Raw genomic sequence first — 17,763 nt, forward strand, 5'->3', positions numbered from 1 at the left:
TTCAACACGATTTCCCCCTTTTTTTTCCGTGTCACACAGAACGATTTTAAAAGCAATGTATTTCTATTGGTAGTATGTTTCGGGCCTGCAGCACGTCTTTTTGTCCGTTCGGGTCTTGGAAGACCGGAAGCTGTGGGGTTCATAAAAACATCTTCTTACTCAATATCAAGCCACGATTATTGTTTTTATTTTAAATCGTATAATGTTCGACTTTCTTTGCCGTCTGTTAGGAAAATAAATGGCTCAGAGCCTCAGAATACTGAAATCTGTATTTTTTTTAATCTTTTTTTCCTTCTAATTTGTTATTATTTTCTAAATAACACACTGTTATTTACTCACCAATAACACACAATTATCCTTGTTTTTATTTATTTGTTTAAGTCCATAATCTCTGGCTTTTTTGGCGTCCGTCAGGAACTGAAGAAAAAAGAAAAGAAAAAAAAGCCGGAAACAGACGTAGGCCTATAAGGGACATTTCGAGCATCATTGCGATACACAGCCACTAAACTGATTACCCAAGATCCTCAGCTATGGTTTAAGCTCGGTGATTGGATTTTTTAGCCGCAATGCATGTATAGATATGTTATTAATGCGATATGAAATCTGAAAAACAATAAAAAAATAAATAAAAAAGAACACTTTATTCCGAGTGTTCTTGCTTTTCTCTTTGAAAGTCATCACATAACGGCATTGTAATACACGACTATAACACAAAATGCCGTAAGACTGGGTTGTAATATGTGGAGATTATCCTGCTGAACTAAACGTTTAAGTATCATGAACGTATTTTCTGACATTATCCAAAATCACATGGAGGAATCCCATTGGACCAGGGAGATGCTGCCTTTAGGGACCAACAAAGAACCGCACTTTGTCTCTGAATGTAAACACTGACCGGTGCCAGGACGTCTCCGGCGTAGCGTTTCAGAGGTGGAGGGCGGCGGCGCCGGTGAGGTGGAGGTCGTCTCCTCAACTCTCTGTATTTGTGCTTCTTCACGTGTTTCTTCTGTTTTTTGTATGCAGCTGGAAAGCATCGAAAGGGGAGATACAAATAAAGTGTAAGTATGACATTACAGGATAACTTTTTGAGCTGAACATCAGCAGGAGAGGACTCTTTAAAGTAGAAACACTAGTACACACTGAGCATCAACAGGAGAGGACTCTTTAAAGTAGAGACACTACATACTGATATACACCTGAACATCAGCAGGAGAGTACTCTTTAAAGTAGAGACACTACATACTGATATACACCTGAACATCAGCAGGAGAGGAACTCACCTTCTTTGTGTGAAAATCCTCTGGCTGTGAACCTCCACTGCACGGCTCCACCAATCAAAGCGAGGATTGGCCCCAGCCCAGCGATGGCCCAGTTGAACCAGCAGAGGGGTTTAACTGGGTTCCCAGTGAACACATCAAACAGCTGATCCAGCACTGTGGCCCCTCCCAGCAGGAGGTCCAGGCTCAGCAGCACGACGGCGGATCCCAACACCGACGTGTAGGCGATGATCAGGACCTTCTGCCAGCGAAGAGTCATCAGGGCCACGATCAGGCCTGAAGCCAGCACCACGCTCAGGGGGCCCAACACTGGCCCCAGGCTGTGGAAATGAGCCAGCAGCATCAGGGGCCCCACGGAGAGCAGGGCCCCCAGCTGCAGGCCGCTGAGCAGTAGCCCCAGCGGAGGCACCAGGAGGGCCATCAGCCCTGTGAGGAGCCCGATCCCCAGCCCCAGAACCAGCCTGGTCCCTGGGCAGAGGTCGGCCATCAGAGGATGGTCCAGGTGGAGCAGCGGGAGAGAGACAGAGCCACAGAGGAAGCCACAGAGGAACATGGCCGCCTTAAAGCAGCGGTATCCTGAGGAGGAGGGGGGGGGGAATAAATGAGAGTTGATTTCTGTCTGTAAATGTCCCCTCTGTGGGCTTAATAAAGTCATTCTGATTCTGATTATTATAGTGATATAAATGCATACATACAGTATACTGTATATTCTATTTGCACATTATTAAGGGCGGCTGTGGCTCAGTGGATAGAGTGCTGGACTTCGAATCTGGGGGTACCAAGTTTGATCACTGCAGTCAGCCAGGGGCGGATCTAGAAGTATATGCTGATTTAATCGCAGTCATATCAATTAATGTTAACTTGGAAAGCCACAATATTGATATTTTAACTCAATAACATTTGGTGATATTATTGTGGCACATCATTAATGAATTCGAACTGAATTAGCTTGTTTCACTCTTAGACCAGCAGGGGTACCAAAAAAGTACATGAATTAACTGTCTCGTAGATGTTTGTCTGATTTAATATGATACTATTAACAATCATATTATTCCTATCAGCTGTCAATCACTGTTATGATTCACATATTCAGTGTTATTATTGAATAAACTATATTTTTTAATGATGAATGTTCCTCAAGATGCTTGCTCACCCTCCTTCAAATTTGAAAGACAAGTAATTACTATCATATATCAAAATAATCAAAAGAACAGTTCCGCGCCCCACAACTTTACTGCAAACAGTTACAAAGTTGACTTTACATCAGAAAGAACAAACATTAAAGAAGTGACTAACTGCATCAGTTAGGGTTAAAAAACGTGTGTTCAGCTAAAACATAAACATCGCTGCAGTTATTATCCAGTGGAAAGTCCTTACCAACTGGCCTAGTTAAATCAAAGTGGTTACTTTCTGTTGACTGGGCAGTGAAGTTTTACACACCGTCTTATTTGACTTTCTCAGGACTTGAAACAGTTTTTTGGGGGCAGACCCCCTCAAAGAAAAAAAAAAATTGTACACACGCAAGGTCATCATCTTAACAGTTTGTTATGCTCATCGAGTCATCCGTGAGCAGAGCATCAAGTTGGCATGTCTATTACAGCTGAATGCGGCGATTACCATGTTGTTCAGCAAAACGCCTCACAAACGTATTAAGATCAACAGCTGTAGTGCGTTTGATTCAATGCCGAGTACAGCCACACTGACGGTCTCTTCTCTGTCATTGTAGACCTCAAATACCTCATTCCTTCCGTCTACCTGGATCCGAATGCTTCTCGTTTTGCGCCGTCCCCCCGTTCAAATGAAATCGCGCCAATCATATTTCCACGCTCGCGCCAGGGCTGGGGGAGGGGTTAAAAGGCTCGCGTCTTGTGCTGCATTCACTTGCACTCGGACATTAGAGACTTTCTCTCATAAATGTCCGATGAGCCACAACTTTTCTTTCAAAACAAAGCTGCCAACTGGGGTGGCAGCTGGGGTGGCAAGGCATTTTTCTGAGGTGGCAGCTGCCACCCCGTGCCACCCCGTAGAACCGCCACTGCAGTCAGCATGTCGTTGTGTCCCTGAGACACTTCACCCCACAGATTGCCCACAGTACTGAATGTATGTAAGTCGCTTTGGATAAAAGCGTCTAACAAATGACATGTGATGTAATATGTTTAGATTTTTTTCACTTTTTATTCTGACTTTTTTTGCTGATTTAAACTTTTTCTCAGAGTAGACCTTTTTCAATTTTTTACAGAATCATTACTTTTTTTTTTTTTTCATTTTTTTTTTCTCAGAAATAACTATTTTTACAAATGACTTTTCTCCTAGAACTTTTGTTTTTTTGTTTATTTTTCACATATTTTTGAGATTTTTCCAAATTAACTTTTTTTTTTATATCTGTTTTTTTAAATAATTTTTTTTTTTTACCTTAAATCATTTTCTTTGATCAGATTTCCGACTTCACTAAGAATTTCGACTTTTTTCTCAGAATTGCCTTTTTCCCAGATATCTGAATACATTTTTTGAAAATTCTTATTCTTTTATCTTTTCTTTCTTAAAAAGTGTTATTTTTTATAATTATGAAGTTCTTTTTTAAGTAGTACTGTTATTATTACATTATTAACTTGAAGCAGCGGTATCCTGAGGAGAGGGGGGGATACAAATGAGATTATGTCTGTCACTTTATCTGTGTAATTTTATTGTGATATCAATACAGTATACTGTATATTGTAGTACAATTTGAACATTATTAATATATGATTTGTTAAAATAATGTTGATGCACTTCTTACTTTCACTGTTTTTCCTCCGAATTTTCACCTATTTCTGAGAATTGACTTTCTTATATTTCTGACTTTTATATTCATAACTTTTCTTTTTTAATTTTGACTTGTTTTGCCGATTACATTTTTTCTCTCAGATTTCGGACTTTTTTTCCACAAAATCATAATTTCCCCCTAAAATTAGCTATTGAACTTTTTTCTCAGAATCGACTCTTACTAGATTTCAGACCTTTTTTTGCATATTTTTTACTTTTTTTGTTAAGGCAAGGCAAGGCAAGGCAAGTTTATTTATAGAGCACTTTTCAACGCAAGGCAATTCAAAGTGCTTTACAAAAAAAAAAAATGAAAGACATTAAGCATTAAAAAAGAAAAGCTAATCAAATAAACATTAAGGAAAAATACATGGATACAAGTTACAGTGCAGTCTAAAATATAAATAGTTCAATTAAACATTACAAGAAAAAGTACATGGATAAAAGTTACAGTGCAGTTTAAGATATGAATAGTTCAATTAAAAGCAGCGACAAAAAGAAAAGTCTTCAGCCTGGATTTAAAAGTAGTAAGAGTTGCAGCGGACCTGCAGGTTTCTGGGAGTTTGTTCCAGATATTTGGAGCATAATAACTGAACGCTGCTTTACCATGTTTAGTTCTGACTCTGGGGACAGAAAGCTGACCAGTCCCTGAAGACCTGAGAGATCTGGATGGTTCATAGTTTAGCAGGAGGTCAGTAATGTATTTTGGGCCTAAACCATTCAGTGCTTTATAAACCAGCAGCAGTATTTTGAAATCTATTCTTTGACACACAGGAAGCCAGTGTAAAGACTTCAGAGCAGGAGTGATGTGATCCACTTTCTTAGTGTTAGTGAGGACTCGAGCAGCGGCGTTCTGAATCAGCTGCAGCTTTCTAATAGATTTTTTAGTGAGACCTGTGAAGACACCATTGCAGTAGTCGAGTCTACTGAAGATAAAGGCATGGACAAGTTTTTCCAAATCCTGCTGTGACATTAGTCTTTTAATCCTAGATATATTCTTTAGGTGGTAGTAGGCTGATTTAGTAACTGTTTTAATGTGACTGTTGAAACTCAGGTCAGAGTCCATGACTACACCTAGATTTCTGGCTTTATCTGTTGGTTTGAACATTGCAGACTGAAGCTCAGGGCTAACTTTTAAACGTTCTGCCTTGGCTCCAAAAACCATTACCTCAGTTTTATCTTTGTTTAATTGGAGAAAGTTCTGACACATCCAGTCATTGATTTGTTCAATGCACTTACTCAGTGTTTGAATTGGAGCATAGTCTCCTGGTGAAATTGTTACGTAAATGTGTGTGTCATCTGCATAGCTATGGTAACTTATTTTGTTGTTCTTCATTATCTGAGCCAGTGGTAGCATGTAGATGTTAAAGAGAAGAGGCCCCAAGATGGAGCCTTGAGGAACCCCACATGTCATATTTGTCAACTCAGATGTGTATTTACCTATAGAAACAAAGTTGTTTCTATCCTTTAAGTAGGATTTAAACCAATTTAGAACTGTTTCCGAAAGTCCCACCCAGTTTTCCAGTCGGTCCAGTAATATGCTGTGGTCAACAGTGTCAAACGCAGCACTGAGATCTAATAATACTAACACTGAAGTTCTGCCACTGTCTGTGTTTAAGTGGATGTCGTTAAAGACCTTTACAAGAGCAGTCTCAGTGCTGTGGTTTGGACGAAAGCCTGACTGGAACACATCGAAACAGTTATTTAAATGCAAGAAATTACTCAACTGTTGGAAAACAACTTGTTCAATGATTTTACCTAGAAATGGGAGGTTTGATATGGGCCTGTAATTGTTCATTACTGAAGCATCTAGATTATTCTTTTTTAAGAGCGGTTTAATGACTGCAGTTTTCAGGGCCTGTGGAAAAATACCTGAGTGGAGAGATTTGTTTACTATATGAAGTAGTTCTGAGGCCATGCAAGGCAAAACATCTTTGAAAAATCCTGTTGGAATAATATCAAGGCAGCAGGAGGAGGATTTCAGAAGTTGTATAATGTCCTCTAGGTTTTTATCATTAATCTGATGGAATTGTGTCATGATGTCTGAATTGATGTTAAGTGGACACAGAGACAACACATTTGCTGTTCCTGATGCAGAGGCACTGACTGCTTGTCTGATTTTCTGAATTGTGTCAGTGAAGAAGGCAAAGTCATTGCACGCCCTGGTGGATAGAAATTCAGAGGCTACTGACACTGGGGGGTTAGTTAGTCTGTCGACGGTAGCAAACAAGGCACGTGCGTTGTTTTTGTTTTTGGTAATGATGTCAGAGAAGAACAATTGTCGTGCGTTTTTCAATTCCAAATTATAAAGGCCAAGTCTCTCTTTATAAATTTCAAAGTGAACCTGGAGATTTGTTTTTCGCCACCTGCGTTCAGCTTTTCGACATTCTCTTTTTTCTGTTTTAACGGTCATGGCCTTTCTCCATGGAGATATTTTCTTCCCAGTCACTTCCTTTACCTTAATTGGAGCAATGGCATCTATAACATTTTTAATTTTTTAATTAAAATGATCTACTAGCTCATTTACTGAGGTGTTAGCAGGGGCAAGTGTGGAAGAAAAATTCTGAGTAAACATTTCCCTAGTATTTTCAGTTAAACATCGCTTTGTGGTTACCTCTTTTTGAACACTTGTGTGAACAGAAATAGAGCTCTCAAAGAAAACACAGGAATGGTCAGAGAGTGCAACATCAGTCACCACAACCTTAGATATATTCAGACCCTTTGAGATAATTAAGTCCAGAGTGTGCCCCTTATTGTGCGTGGGCTCCGTCAGATGCTGAGTCAGTCCATAGCTATCAAGAACACAAAACAGTTCTTTAGCCCCTCTGTCCTGGGGGTTGTCAACATGGTTGTTAAAATCACCAACAATGACTAGACGGTCAAAGTCAATACACACTATAGACAGCAGTTCAGTAAGGTCATCAAAAAAGCTTGCACAGTATTTGGGTGGCCTATAGATATTTAGGAACAGAGCTCGAGAGGACCATTTCAGCTGAAGGGCCACATATTCAAAAGAAGCAAAGTTCCCATAAGATGTCTTCCTGCATTGAAGGGAATCACTGAACAGAATAGCAACTCCACCCCCTTTCTTATGCATTCTTTCCTGACTCATAAAACTAAAGTTGGGAGTGGTTGATTCGATAAGAACAGCTGCACTGTTATTTTGTTCAATCCAAGTTTCTGTTAAAAACATAAAATCAAGATTGTGCTCAGTGATAAAATCATTGATTAAAAATGTTTTTCCTGCCAAAGACCTGACATTTAATAAAGCTAGTTTAAGTTAGTTAAACACACTATCAGTCATGTTTTTTGTAACAAGCTGTGGCTGACATGGAATCACTGCTAAATTAGATAAACTCACACAATTGTTAGAAAAAAATAACTATTTTTGCAAATGATGACTTTTTCTTAGAACTTTTTCTTTTTGGATTATCTTTCTCATATCTTCAGATTTTTCAGAAATCATTTTATTTTCCAATATCGTTTTTTTTCTCAGATATTGTTTTTTAAATCAGATTTCTGACTTTACTCAGTCATTTTATTTTCTGATTACTTTTTATTGAAAAATTCTTATTTTTTACAATTCATCTTTTTTCTTCTTAAAAAGTTGTATTATTATTTTTATAATTAAATATTATTTGAATTGTATGATTTCCTTTATACGGAAGAGGATTAGGGCCACATGAATATTTTTTTTAGGAGGATTTAAATTTTTTTTTTTTTTTTGTTCTGGGAAAAAAGTCAGAATTCTGACTTTTTTCCCGTACCTTTAATATTTTTTTATAATAATGGTTACTATTATTAGTATTTATAATTATAATAAGGGCTGTCAAATGATTTCAAAATTAACAATGAATGCATATAAAATGTGTATATATTTAATAATAACCATAGTATTGATACAGATTAAGCAGCCAGTCCTTACTGCAGTATTTTTGTGTTTACATTACATTGCATTTAGCTGACGCTTTTATCCAAAGTGACAATAAGTGCATTCGACCAAGAAGATACAAACTTGAAGAAAACAGAATCATATTTTAAATCAGGTTTCATAGAGCCAAACATGTTCAGTGCTACTCAACTAGCTTTAGATAAACCAGCCCTTCATTGGTATATACAGTAAGTGCTTTGTTAGTAATTTTTAGGAGGACATACCTATGAGCAGGTATACGAGTCCTGCAGAGATGCCGGCGGAGCAGAGGATCATGGGTAAGACTTCCAGCTTGATGTTATCCTGCAGAGAACACATGTGGCCCCCAGCAGTGAGGGCCCCGGGCTCCTGGGGGACATACAGCCAGGCGGCCATCTTTGGAGGATTATTATTAATATTATCTCCTGTTTGGTCGCTCTGTGTTCATGAGAGGGTTACAGTGGGACGTCCTGCAGGAGGAGGAACTGAGCTGCTTCCTGCTGTGCACCTGCTGAGAGAGGAGGCGTATTAAGGGCTTTAGAATACACATATTAAGTTAACACACAAATATAAACAGTATTTACATGTTACTTTCAAGCCTGCTAATTTCAGAGTTGTTTATATTTGGAACATCCTGCGGGGTAATCCTTCAAATATTCCTTTTATTCACAAACATGCAAGAGTATTTGGCTTTTCCCCATGTGCCAGTTTCCAGCCTCTGTTTCCTGGATGTTTTGTTAAAGAACAGGAAGCAGGCGAGGACGCGACCTCATGGCTTATTGTCACTCCCTTTTAATGTTCCCAGCATGTGGTTAAGAGCTCAACACTATCACAGAAACAGCTAAATACAACATGTTCCGACAGCTAATGACGGAAGAACTACTACTGAATTAAACTAGAAATACTATCAGGTTAAAGTCCTGCAAATATCTGTTAAGTCATTATCCATCGACACTGATTGAGCTTATATTGATAAAAGTATTGCCGTATTTATATTTAAATACCTCTTTAATCTTCAATTCTACACAAGCAAAGTGGCAAAACATTATTTGCTTCAGGTGGCAAAGAAAATATAATCAGGTCTAGTTCAGCTATAAAAACTTGCAGGAGAATATTGTCTACATGATGTGACCATGCAATTCTCAAAACCTAAAGCTCATATATAAACAACAGACTGCTAAACAATAAATACAAAAATCTAATTTACACTCGATTGTAAATCATTAATCAACTTGGAAAAGTAAAAAAGTATGAGCATAAAAAAGCACCAAAACATTAAAGCATGAAAACAGTAGAGTCAGGATAACTACAAGTACCTTAGACATATTGTGACATTGAAATACTTTAAAAAGGTTTAATTCGTCAAATTGGCTTCCGGTTGAGAAACGTCTGCAATCTCGTGTTATCACCTTTCTCAGAAATGTCCAATTTAGCAAAAAAACACTGTACTTTTATGATCAAATAGTTTACACAGGAGACGAGCACGACCATAAGACTAGACAAGCTGCATCAGGCCATCTCCTGGCACCTAAACCCAGGACACATCTTCTGTGGCTACAGTATAAAGGAATGGAACTCATTGCCAAACTACCTCGCTGACATAGAGTCCAGAGCCTCTGTCAAGAAGAGATTGAAGTGCCATCTACTATCGAGCATGTACCCTGTGAGCTGTGAACCCTAATTGAATTGTATTTCATGCTTTGTACTGGTGGGTGTCTTGTGCACTCATCCTTGGCTGAGTGTGATGTTGAAAGTGGATGACATTGTTGATGATGTTGTTAATGATGTCAGGACTTATGTCTTGAATGTTGTTGTATTATTGTTGTATTGTTTTAAGTGTCGGGCCCCAGGAAGAGTAGCTTTTGTCAAGAGCAAAAGAAGAAGAAGAATGGGAGGGATGAAACCCACATGTGACAGCTCTACATGTGACACAGGTCTCACATGCAGAGCACACAGTGAAATGTGTTCTCTGCTTTTAACCCATCCTACCACCAGGAGTCTAGCACCAGGAGTCTAGCACCAGGAGTCTAGCACCGGGAGACTAGCACCGGGAGCCTAGCACCGGGAGTCTAGCACCAGGAGTCTACCACCAGGAGTCTAGCACCAGGAGTCTAGCACCAGGAGCCTAGCACCGGGAGTCTAGCACTGGGATTCTAGCACCGGGAGTCTAGTACCGGGAGTCTAGAACTAGGAGTCTAGCACCAGGAGTCTAGCACCGGGAGCCTAGTACCGGGAGTCTAGAACTAGGAGTCTAGCACCAGGAGCCTAGCACCGGGAGTCTAGTACCGGGAGTCTAGAACTAGGAGTCTAGCACCAGGAGTCTAGCACCAGGAGTCTAGCACCAGTAGTCTAGAACTAGGAGTCTAATACTAGGAGTCTAGTACCAGGAGTCTAGTACTAGGAGTCTAGTACCAGGAGTCTAGCACCAGGAGTCTAGCACCAGCAGTCTAGTACTAGGAGTCTAGTACCAGTAGTCTAGAACTAGGAGTCTAGCACCAGGAGTCTAGTACTAGGAGTCTAGTACTAGGAGTCTAGTACCAGGAGTCTAGTACTAGGAGTCTAGTACCAGGAGTCTAGTAACAGAAGTCTAGTACCAGGAGTCTAGCACCAGTAGTCTAGAACTAGGAGTCTAGCACCAGGAGTCTAGAACTAGGAGTCTAGTACCGGGAGTCTAGTACCGGGAGTCTAGAACTAGGAGTCTAGAACCGGGAGTCTAGTACCGGGAGTCTAGCACCGGGAGTCTAGCACCAGGAGTCTACCACCAGGAGTCTAGCACCAGGAGTCTAGCACCAGCAGCCTAGCACCAGGAGTCTAGCACCAGGAGTCTACCACCAGGAGTCTAGCACCGGGAGTCTAGCACCAGGAGTCTAGTACTAGGAGTCTAGTACCAGGAGTCTAGAACCAGGAGTCTAGTACTAGGAGTCTAGTACCAGGAGTCTAGAACCAGGAGTCTAGTACCAGGAGTCTAGTACCAGGAGTCTAGAATCAGGAGTCTAGTACCAGGAGTCTAGAACTAGGAGTCTAGCACCAGGAGTCTAGAACGAGGAGTCTAGAACGAGGAGTCTAGCACCAGGAGTCTAGCACCAGGAGTCTAGTACCAGGAGTCTAGTACCAGGAGTCTAGTAACAGGAGTCTAGAACCAGGAGTCTAGAACCAGGAGTCTAGAACCAGGAGTCCAGAACTAGGAGTCTAGCACCAGGAGTCTAGCACCAGGAGTCTAGTACCAGGAGTCTAGTAACAGGAGTCTAGAACCAGGAGTCTAGTAACAGGAGTCTAGAACTAGGAATCTAGAACCAGGAGTCTAGAACGAGGAGTCTAGCACCAGGAGTCTAGCACCAGGAGTCTAGTACCAGGAGTCTAGTAACAGGAGTCTAGAACCAGGAGTCTAGAACCAGGAGTCCAGAACTAGGAGTCTAGCACCAGGAGTCTAGAACGAGGAGTCTAGTACTAGGAGTCTAGTACCAGGAGTCTAGAACCAGGAGTCTAGAACCAGGAGTCTAGAACCAGGAGTCTAGCACCAGGAGTCTAGTACTAGGAGCAGTGGGCAGCTATTGTACAGCACCCGGGGAGCAATGGGAGTGAGGGGAGAAGGGGGTTGACCGGTGCCTTGCTCAAAGGCACCACGGCAGGGCAGGAGGTGAACTGGGACCTCTCCAAGTCACAGTTCACACTCCATATTTAGGTCTGACTGACATATATACTGACTGAGCCACTGCCGGTAAAGCTAATAAAGCTAATGGGGATCCTAAATAAACATAAATATTAATGTAGGTAAATAAAGTAAAAGAAATCCAAAGTTTTTAGAATGATGACGAAAAAAGAATTGCTCTCCTTAAAAATGATACCTTAGTCGCTTTCCTCCACTGGTTAGCATCATGTAGAACACTCACATAAATCAGTATACACTTGAACCCGAGTGACACAGTGACGTGTTTACCTGCAGGTCTAACCTCTCAGCAGATCTGCAGCAGATGGACTTAGAGCAGATTTAGCTCCTTCACACATATTACTGCCAATATCATCAGATACTTCTAACTGCAATGACACAAACACCACTTTCTCTGCAAACTGCACGCACCAAGTTAAACATTCCCGCTAAACATGCAATACACACAGATAGAGTTTGAGAGCAATGAAGTGTGTGAGGGTTACCTGCAGTGAGGCATGTCTTCACAGACATGAAGTGAGCGTCTTCAGGTAAACAAGTGTTTTCCAGCAGGATCTGCTGCTCCTCGGTCCGGCTCTCACCATCTGCTGCCAAGTGCAAGGCCGACTTGCTGCTCCACTACCCATGATGCACCTGGAGCTGCATCATCCCATCAGAGCTTTGTCTTTAACACGTCGCCTTTAATTAGGCTTTAAGTTGGCTGGAGGTAAACGGATATAAGACCTCGTTTTAACCCCTCAAATCCCTTTAACTCTGGGACTTTCCTGAAGATCCTTTATTTCTATTTTCCACCTCTTCGGATGCCACGGCAAACACTGATTTTAATATTTGATGTTATGTATTCTATCTATTTCTGGTCTGAAATGTTTTTTATTTGACTTTTTCAATATGAATTCTGTCCGTTTGCTGTTTCTAAATGACTTTGTGCTGCATTGCTTGAATGTAAGGTGCTTCACAAATAGATTCATTTAATTATACTTATATAAATATAACCTTTTAACACAATATTATTTTTGATTTACAGCCCTTATAATTAATGTTTTAATCATCATTATATAATAAAACACAATACTTTGATTTATTTATCAGTTTAATTCACACAACATGTTGCAGATCATTTTGAGTATTGTTTACAGTGTGGTACGAGTATTTTAACAGAAGTAAAGAATTAAAAAAAACTCTTTATAAACTAAATAAATTCAATATGAAATACTCAAATCTTAAAGAGAAAGGGTGCACCTTCATAAACGTGCAGTACACTGGTGTATATCAACTTATCAGAATAAGAGATTATTAATAACTAAAAAGTCACTTGACATAAGATATCAGCTAAAATATAATAATAATAATAATAATACATTGCATTTCAAAGCGCGTTTCCAGGTGCTCAAAGACGCTTTACAGTGGTGATAAAACATGATAAAATAGAATTTAAAAGTTATTAGAACAAGATAAAATAACATTTAAATATGGCATCAATCTCTCTTCTCTTCTCTGAGATGTGTTTGTATACACGGTCGTTGTTTAACCCTCCTGTTCTCTTCAAAACAAGTCATTAAAAGACATCACATTGGGATTGACATTATTCACTATTTTTTACATTTTATAAAACAAACAATAGAAAAGAATCTGCAGATGAATGGAAGTACTTGTTGGTTGCACCAAACCATAGCTTTTGTTTGAGCGATGATTGCTTAAAGATGATTAGGCACTTTGAATTGCCTTGTGTTGAAAAGTGCTATATAAATAAACTTGCCTTGCCTTAAAGTTATGAGGAGGATGACTCATCAGAAACACAACTGTACATATTGTATCAGACTACTGGTATACATGAAGAACTGCAGTAAATATACAAAGAACAGACACTGAACATGTATCGCGTGTGCCAGGTGTGATCCATGTGGGGGGAGGGGCACATAAGAGCGGGAACACATCTAGAGTATGTGTGTGTGTATGTGTGTGTGTGTGTGTGTGTGTGTGTGTGTGTGGCCTAGCATTACTATACTTGTGGGGACCTAAATCTGTTTACACAGTCACGTGTGGGGACTCACCTCCCTTATGGGGACAAAATGGAGGTCCCCATAAGGGGAATCATTAATTTTAGGGTGAAGACTTGGTTAGGGTTAGGGTTAGGTTAAGGTTAAGGGTTAGGCATGTGTTGGTTCTGGTTAAGGTTAGGATAAGTCTCCAGGAAATGCATGTAAGTCAATGTAATGTCCCCTGAAGTGATGTATACATGGTATGTGTGTGTGTGTGTGTGTGTGTGTGTGTGTGGGTCATTGTGTGTGTGTTTTATCTGATCCGGATGGTTACTATTTCCTTTTCTTCATGGCGGTCATGTTTGATCGGGAACACCATGGTGTTACAAAGTTGACTAAATCATCCAAAATTCAATGAAAGTGTGATCAGCAATGTTACATGTTCAAATGTCTACTATGAAGGATATCATGAAGCCTTAATGCAATCGAATGTAAAACAGTTATGATTGATGAAAGTAGTAGATCGGTCAGATTTGACCCGAAGACAACAGGATGAATGAATACATACATTACTGTAGCATTAGAGCTTTAACGGCAGTAAAGGATCTCAAACAATGAACAGTGACCCTGCTAAACACCAGCATTACAGTGAGCATGCGTTAGCACGCTAAAGCTAGCATTTAGCACAAAGCACATTAGAGATAACACATCAGTCACCATGTGTCGGGAAGGGGAGCGCAGAGCAACACGAGAAACATCAATCATTACATTCAGTGATTCATTAAAACAGTGAAGACTCATTAAGCTCACAGGTTGCCGGTTCAAGGCAGGAAGTGATGACGACAAACAGGAAGTGGCTGAGAGGAAGCAGGTGATCAGAAGGAGGAAGAGAGGACGACATCTGCTGGAGACAGGGAGGAGATACAGAGCAAAGCATTCAGAAACTTAAAGGTGCTATACAAATAAAGTGTATTATTATTATTAAAGGTGGGGTAGGTAAGTTTGAGAAACCGGCTCGAGATACACTTGTTGTTATATTCCATGGAATGCTCTTAACATCCCGATAGCAATGAATATCTTAAGTGCTTTGACATCTGTGGAAGCCGTGGTTCTGTAAAAAGCACGACCAATCATCTGAGCCGGCCCGGCTAAAGTAACTGGATGGCCTACCTGCCTGTCAGCCTTCCATCTGTGCACAAACTTACCTCGTGCCCTCATTGGTCATGTGCCCGTTCGTGTGTGTTGGAGGAGGGGCTCTGTGAGGAAGTGGCAGATTTTTTTCCGGCTGTGTATTTTCAAATTCTAGCGCACTCGAGCTGGTTTCTCCAAAATTACCTACCCCACCTTTAATGTTATTATTATTATTATTATTATTATTAAAGGGAAATCCTCTCTGTCTCTGTAGTCGCACTTCCTCCACAGAGTGAACACGACTAAGACTCGAGGCTACAGAGAAGTTTAGAGCGGGACGATTAGATGTTTCTGTGAGCAGCAGGCTCTAGCGCAGGGGTCGGCAACAGGCGGACCGCGGTCCGGATCCGGACCCAGACGCCGACCCGGAGCTATAATCAATACATTAATAGGGGATTTTTCGGCTCCTCCCGCTTTTTTAACGCTGATTTGGGTGACTTGTGTAATTCGTGGAGAACCGAAGAGTTTTCGTTTTGGGGGTGGGGGGGAGTCCGTCCGTCAGTCCGACTGATGGACAACTTCTCACTTCAAAAAAGAAGAAGAAATCTAGACCGCAAAAATAATTAAACAAGCGAGTACCTGTTTTTCCTGGCCAAGGACAGGTTCCTTGAACACAACACGAGCGTAACGTGTCTTCACGTGGTATATGTCTCGTCTGAAAGGAGTGCTGAGCACCAGAACGCCGCTCCAGACCTTAAAATATTGCAATACCCATAAGGAGCCGTACACATGCCGCAGTGTTTGCGTGGCTGTGTCTTTAGTTGTAAGCACAGTGGCGATCTGTTGTTATTAGCATCTGGTTAGCTAGCTATGCTAACGAATTTAAAGAGCTTTTCTACAACCAGGTGGAAGAGAGCTCTCTCCTGAGAGGCTCAAATAACCTCAGCTCAGTGAGGTTAAGGCACACCTTGATATGATCAACATAGTTATTAATGAGACTAAATGAAAAACAGGTATAAATATGCTTACAGTTCTGTTTCATATGGGTGTTGAGAGATGTATCCATAGATCTCTTAATGTTGTTCTGAAAGTGTACCAGATTGATGCTTTTAACTTCAATATTTAAAAATAAATATTCCCGGGGGAGCATGCCCCCGGACCCCCCTAGAGGAGGTTAGGTCCCCCCCCACTTAAATCATGTTCACATGGATAGGATACTAAATACATTTGCACACATCTTGTGTCCATATCTTTCTGTTTTGGTGGTCACGCCACACCGTGCACGTGCATGTATGCGCGAGTCATCGTAAGATATCTGGATTAAGAGGTTGCTTTTTCTTTGCACAGCATGAAAGAAAGGCCAAATGAATGGGCTGTGATTTTAGTTTTTTTTAAGCAGAGGTTGAGTTCAATCATTTCTACGACCCTCGGAGGATGTTGTAAAAATTGAAAGGAAAAAGGTTCCCCACCCCTGCTGTAAATAATAATAAAAACCCTTGATTTTTAACTTAACATCTCTGTCTCCTATTGATCTGAGTATATTATAAAGAATAGCCAGTTAATTGAAGCATTATAGCGCAGGCAGATGGTATATTACGCTGTTTTTTTTCTGCTTCGAATAGTTCTCTCTTTTTTCACCATACCTGTGTTTGCATCACTGTAACCAATGAGCACCTGCATGTGTATGAGAATGGCCCTGACTCCATTTCAGCCCAGATTTACAAACTCCTGGCAGGACAAGCTCAAGCTCAATTCTTACACTGAATTTAAACAAAGTGAGTGAGGGACTGCAATATAAGAGGGAAAGAAAGAGAAACTTTAAAACTGTTCAATTGTTATGATGTGTAAAGACTGATGTTGTTCTATAATCGTCTGAAACTGTTGAGTCATGATGTGAAACGGTTAACAAAGAAAAAGGGACTCTCAAGCTGCTGCTACACTTTATTTTATTTATCTAAAATTAAGCACTTTTAAGATGCACACATTTTCAAAAGCTATTTTATTTATTTTCTCTATTTTATTTTTAAATGCAGCCCGAGAGGAACATTACACATATCCACAGTATTTACTGTATATCTGTAGAGTTCAACGTTAATTGACAATAAATATTGTTGTTTTTGAATTGTACTTTATTTGATTGGCAGTCAGTTGTTGATTACATGCAGACCTTGATAAAGCTACCGGTCACTTCAATATATATCACACTAATTCATGAAGCAAGTTAGACATTTTGATGTTCCGGACCTTTGCATGGGGAGATTTTCTCTAACTGGACCTCGTTGAATTTTAGTTGAAGACCCCTGCTCTAGCGGATATCATTTGATCTCTGCTCTCTGATTGGCTGCTTCCCGTCTAAGAGCCCGCCCTCTGAGGCAGGTTCAGAGAGTCGGACGGGTGAGATGAAGATGAAGAATGAGCTCTTCCTCCTACGCCCCCGCCACATATTATTTTTTACAATGGTAAATTATGTGTGCCGCCGGGCTCCTTTGTTTACTTCCGGAACATAGTGACATCACTACGGAACCCTCGCGCCCCTATTGGCTAGCGCCTCTTTAAATACAAATACATCCTTCCACTGTGTTGTGCGTCCGCAACTGTGTGAAATGTTTTTTGTTAGCTTAGATATTTATGTTCCACTTCCTGTTTTATTTTGTATTCACCTTGTCTCGTTCCTGGTTCCTTTTCTTCCTGCCTTGGTTCTTTTTCCCGCCATCGTCAGTGTCTGCCCCGCCCCTGATTGTTTCCACCCGTGTCCACTTTCCTCGTGTATAATAGTGTCCCGTCTCCCTTTGTTTGTTGCCAGATTGTCTTGTGTCTTAAGCCAAAATCTCCAGCGGTTTCCTTTTGCATCTAGTTACAGTCATTGTCCACATCTATCGTTATAGTCAGGTGAAGATCAGATAGTCTTGTGCTAGGATTTAGTTAGGTAAGCATTAGATTAGATTATTATGTATTTTTGTATTGTAATTACTTTTCAAGTCAAGACTCTTTTGTACTTGA

The 17,763-nt window shown here is 40.4% G+C and overlaps 2 protein-coding genes across 5 annotated transcripts in view; both read right to left on the bottom strand.

Annotated features, from left to right (window-relative positions):
- The window catches only part of LOC117449063 (transmembrane protein 198-like), a 16,164-nt gene extending 3,717 nt beyond the window's left edge, over positions 1–12,447 (bottom strand). Inside the window, exons 1-4 of one of the 2 annotated variants that reach the window (XM_034086436.2) lie at positions 12,139–12,447; positions 8,232–8,494; positions 1,281–1,853; positions 896–1,023 (exon numbers count right to left, since the gene is read on the bottom strand). In XM_034086436.2, the coding sequence (XP_033942327.1) occupies positions 896–1,023; positions 1,281–1,853; positions 8,232–8,382 (852 nt within the window). In that variant the 5' untranslated portion in view covers positions 8,383–8,494; positions 12,139–12,447. Of the gene's footprint in view, positions 1–895; positions 1,024–1,280; positions 1,854–8,231; positions 8,498–12,138 lie in introns of both variants that reach the window. The other variant, XM_034086435.2, reaches the window with a different exon arrangement.
- A 278-nt stretch (positions 12,448–12,725) lies between these two features.
- LOC117449043 (protein NLRC3-like) overlaps positions 12,726–17,763 on the bottom strand; it is a 66,190-nt gene continuing 61,152 nt past the window's right edge. For 2 of the 3 annotated variants that reach the window (XM_071203678.1, XM_071203676.1), the window contains exon 10: positions 12,726–14,536. In XM_071203678.1, coding sequence (XP_071059779.1) covers positions 14,508–14,536 — 29 coding nt within the window. In that variant the 3' untranslated portion in view covers positions 12,726–14,507. The remainder of the gene's footprint in view (positions 14,537–17,763) is intronic. The other variant, XM_071203677.1, reaches the window with a different exon arrangement.

This window comes from Pseudochaenichthys georgianus, chromosome 7 (assembly GCF_902827115.2).
Source record: "Pseudochaenichthys georgianus chromosome 7, fPseGeo1.2, whole genome shotgun sequence".
Lineage (NCBI taxonomy): Eukaryota > Metazoa > Chordata > Actinopteri > Perciformes > Channichthyidae > Pseudochaenichthys > Pseudochaenichthys georgianus.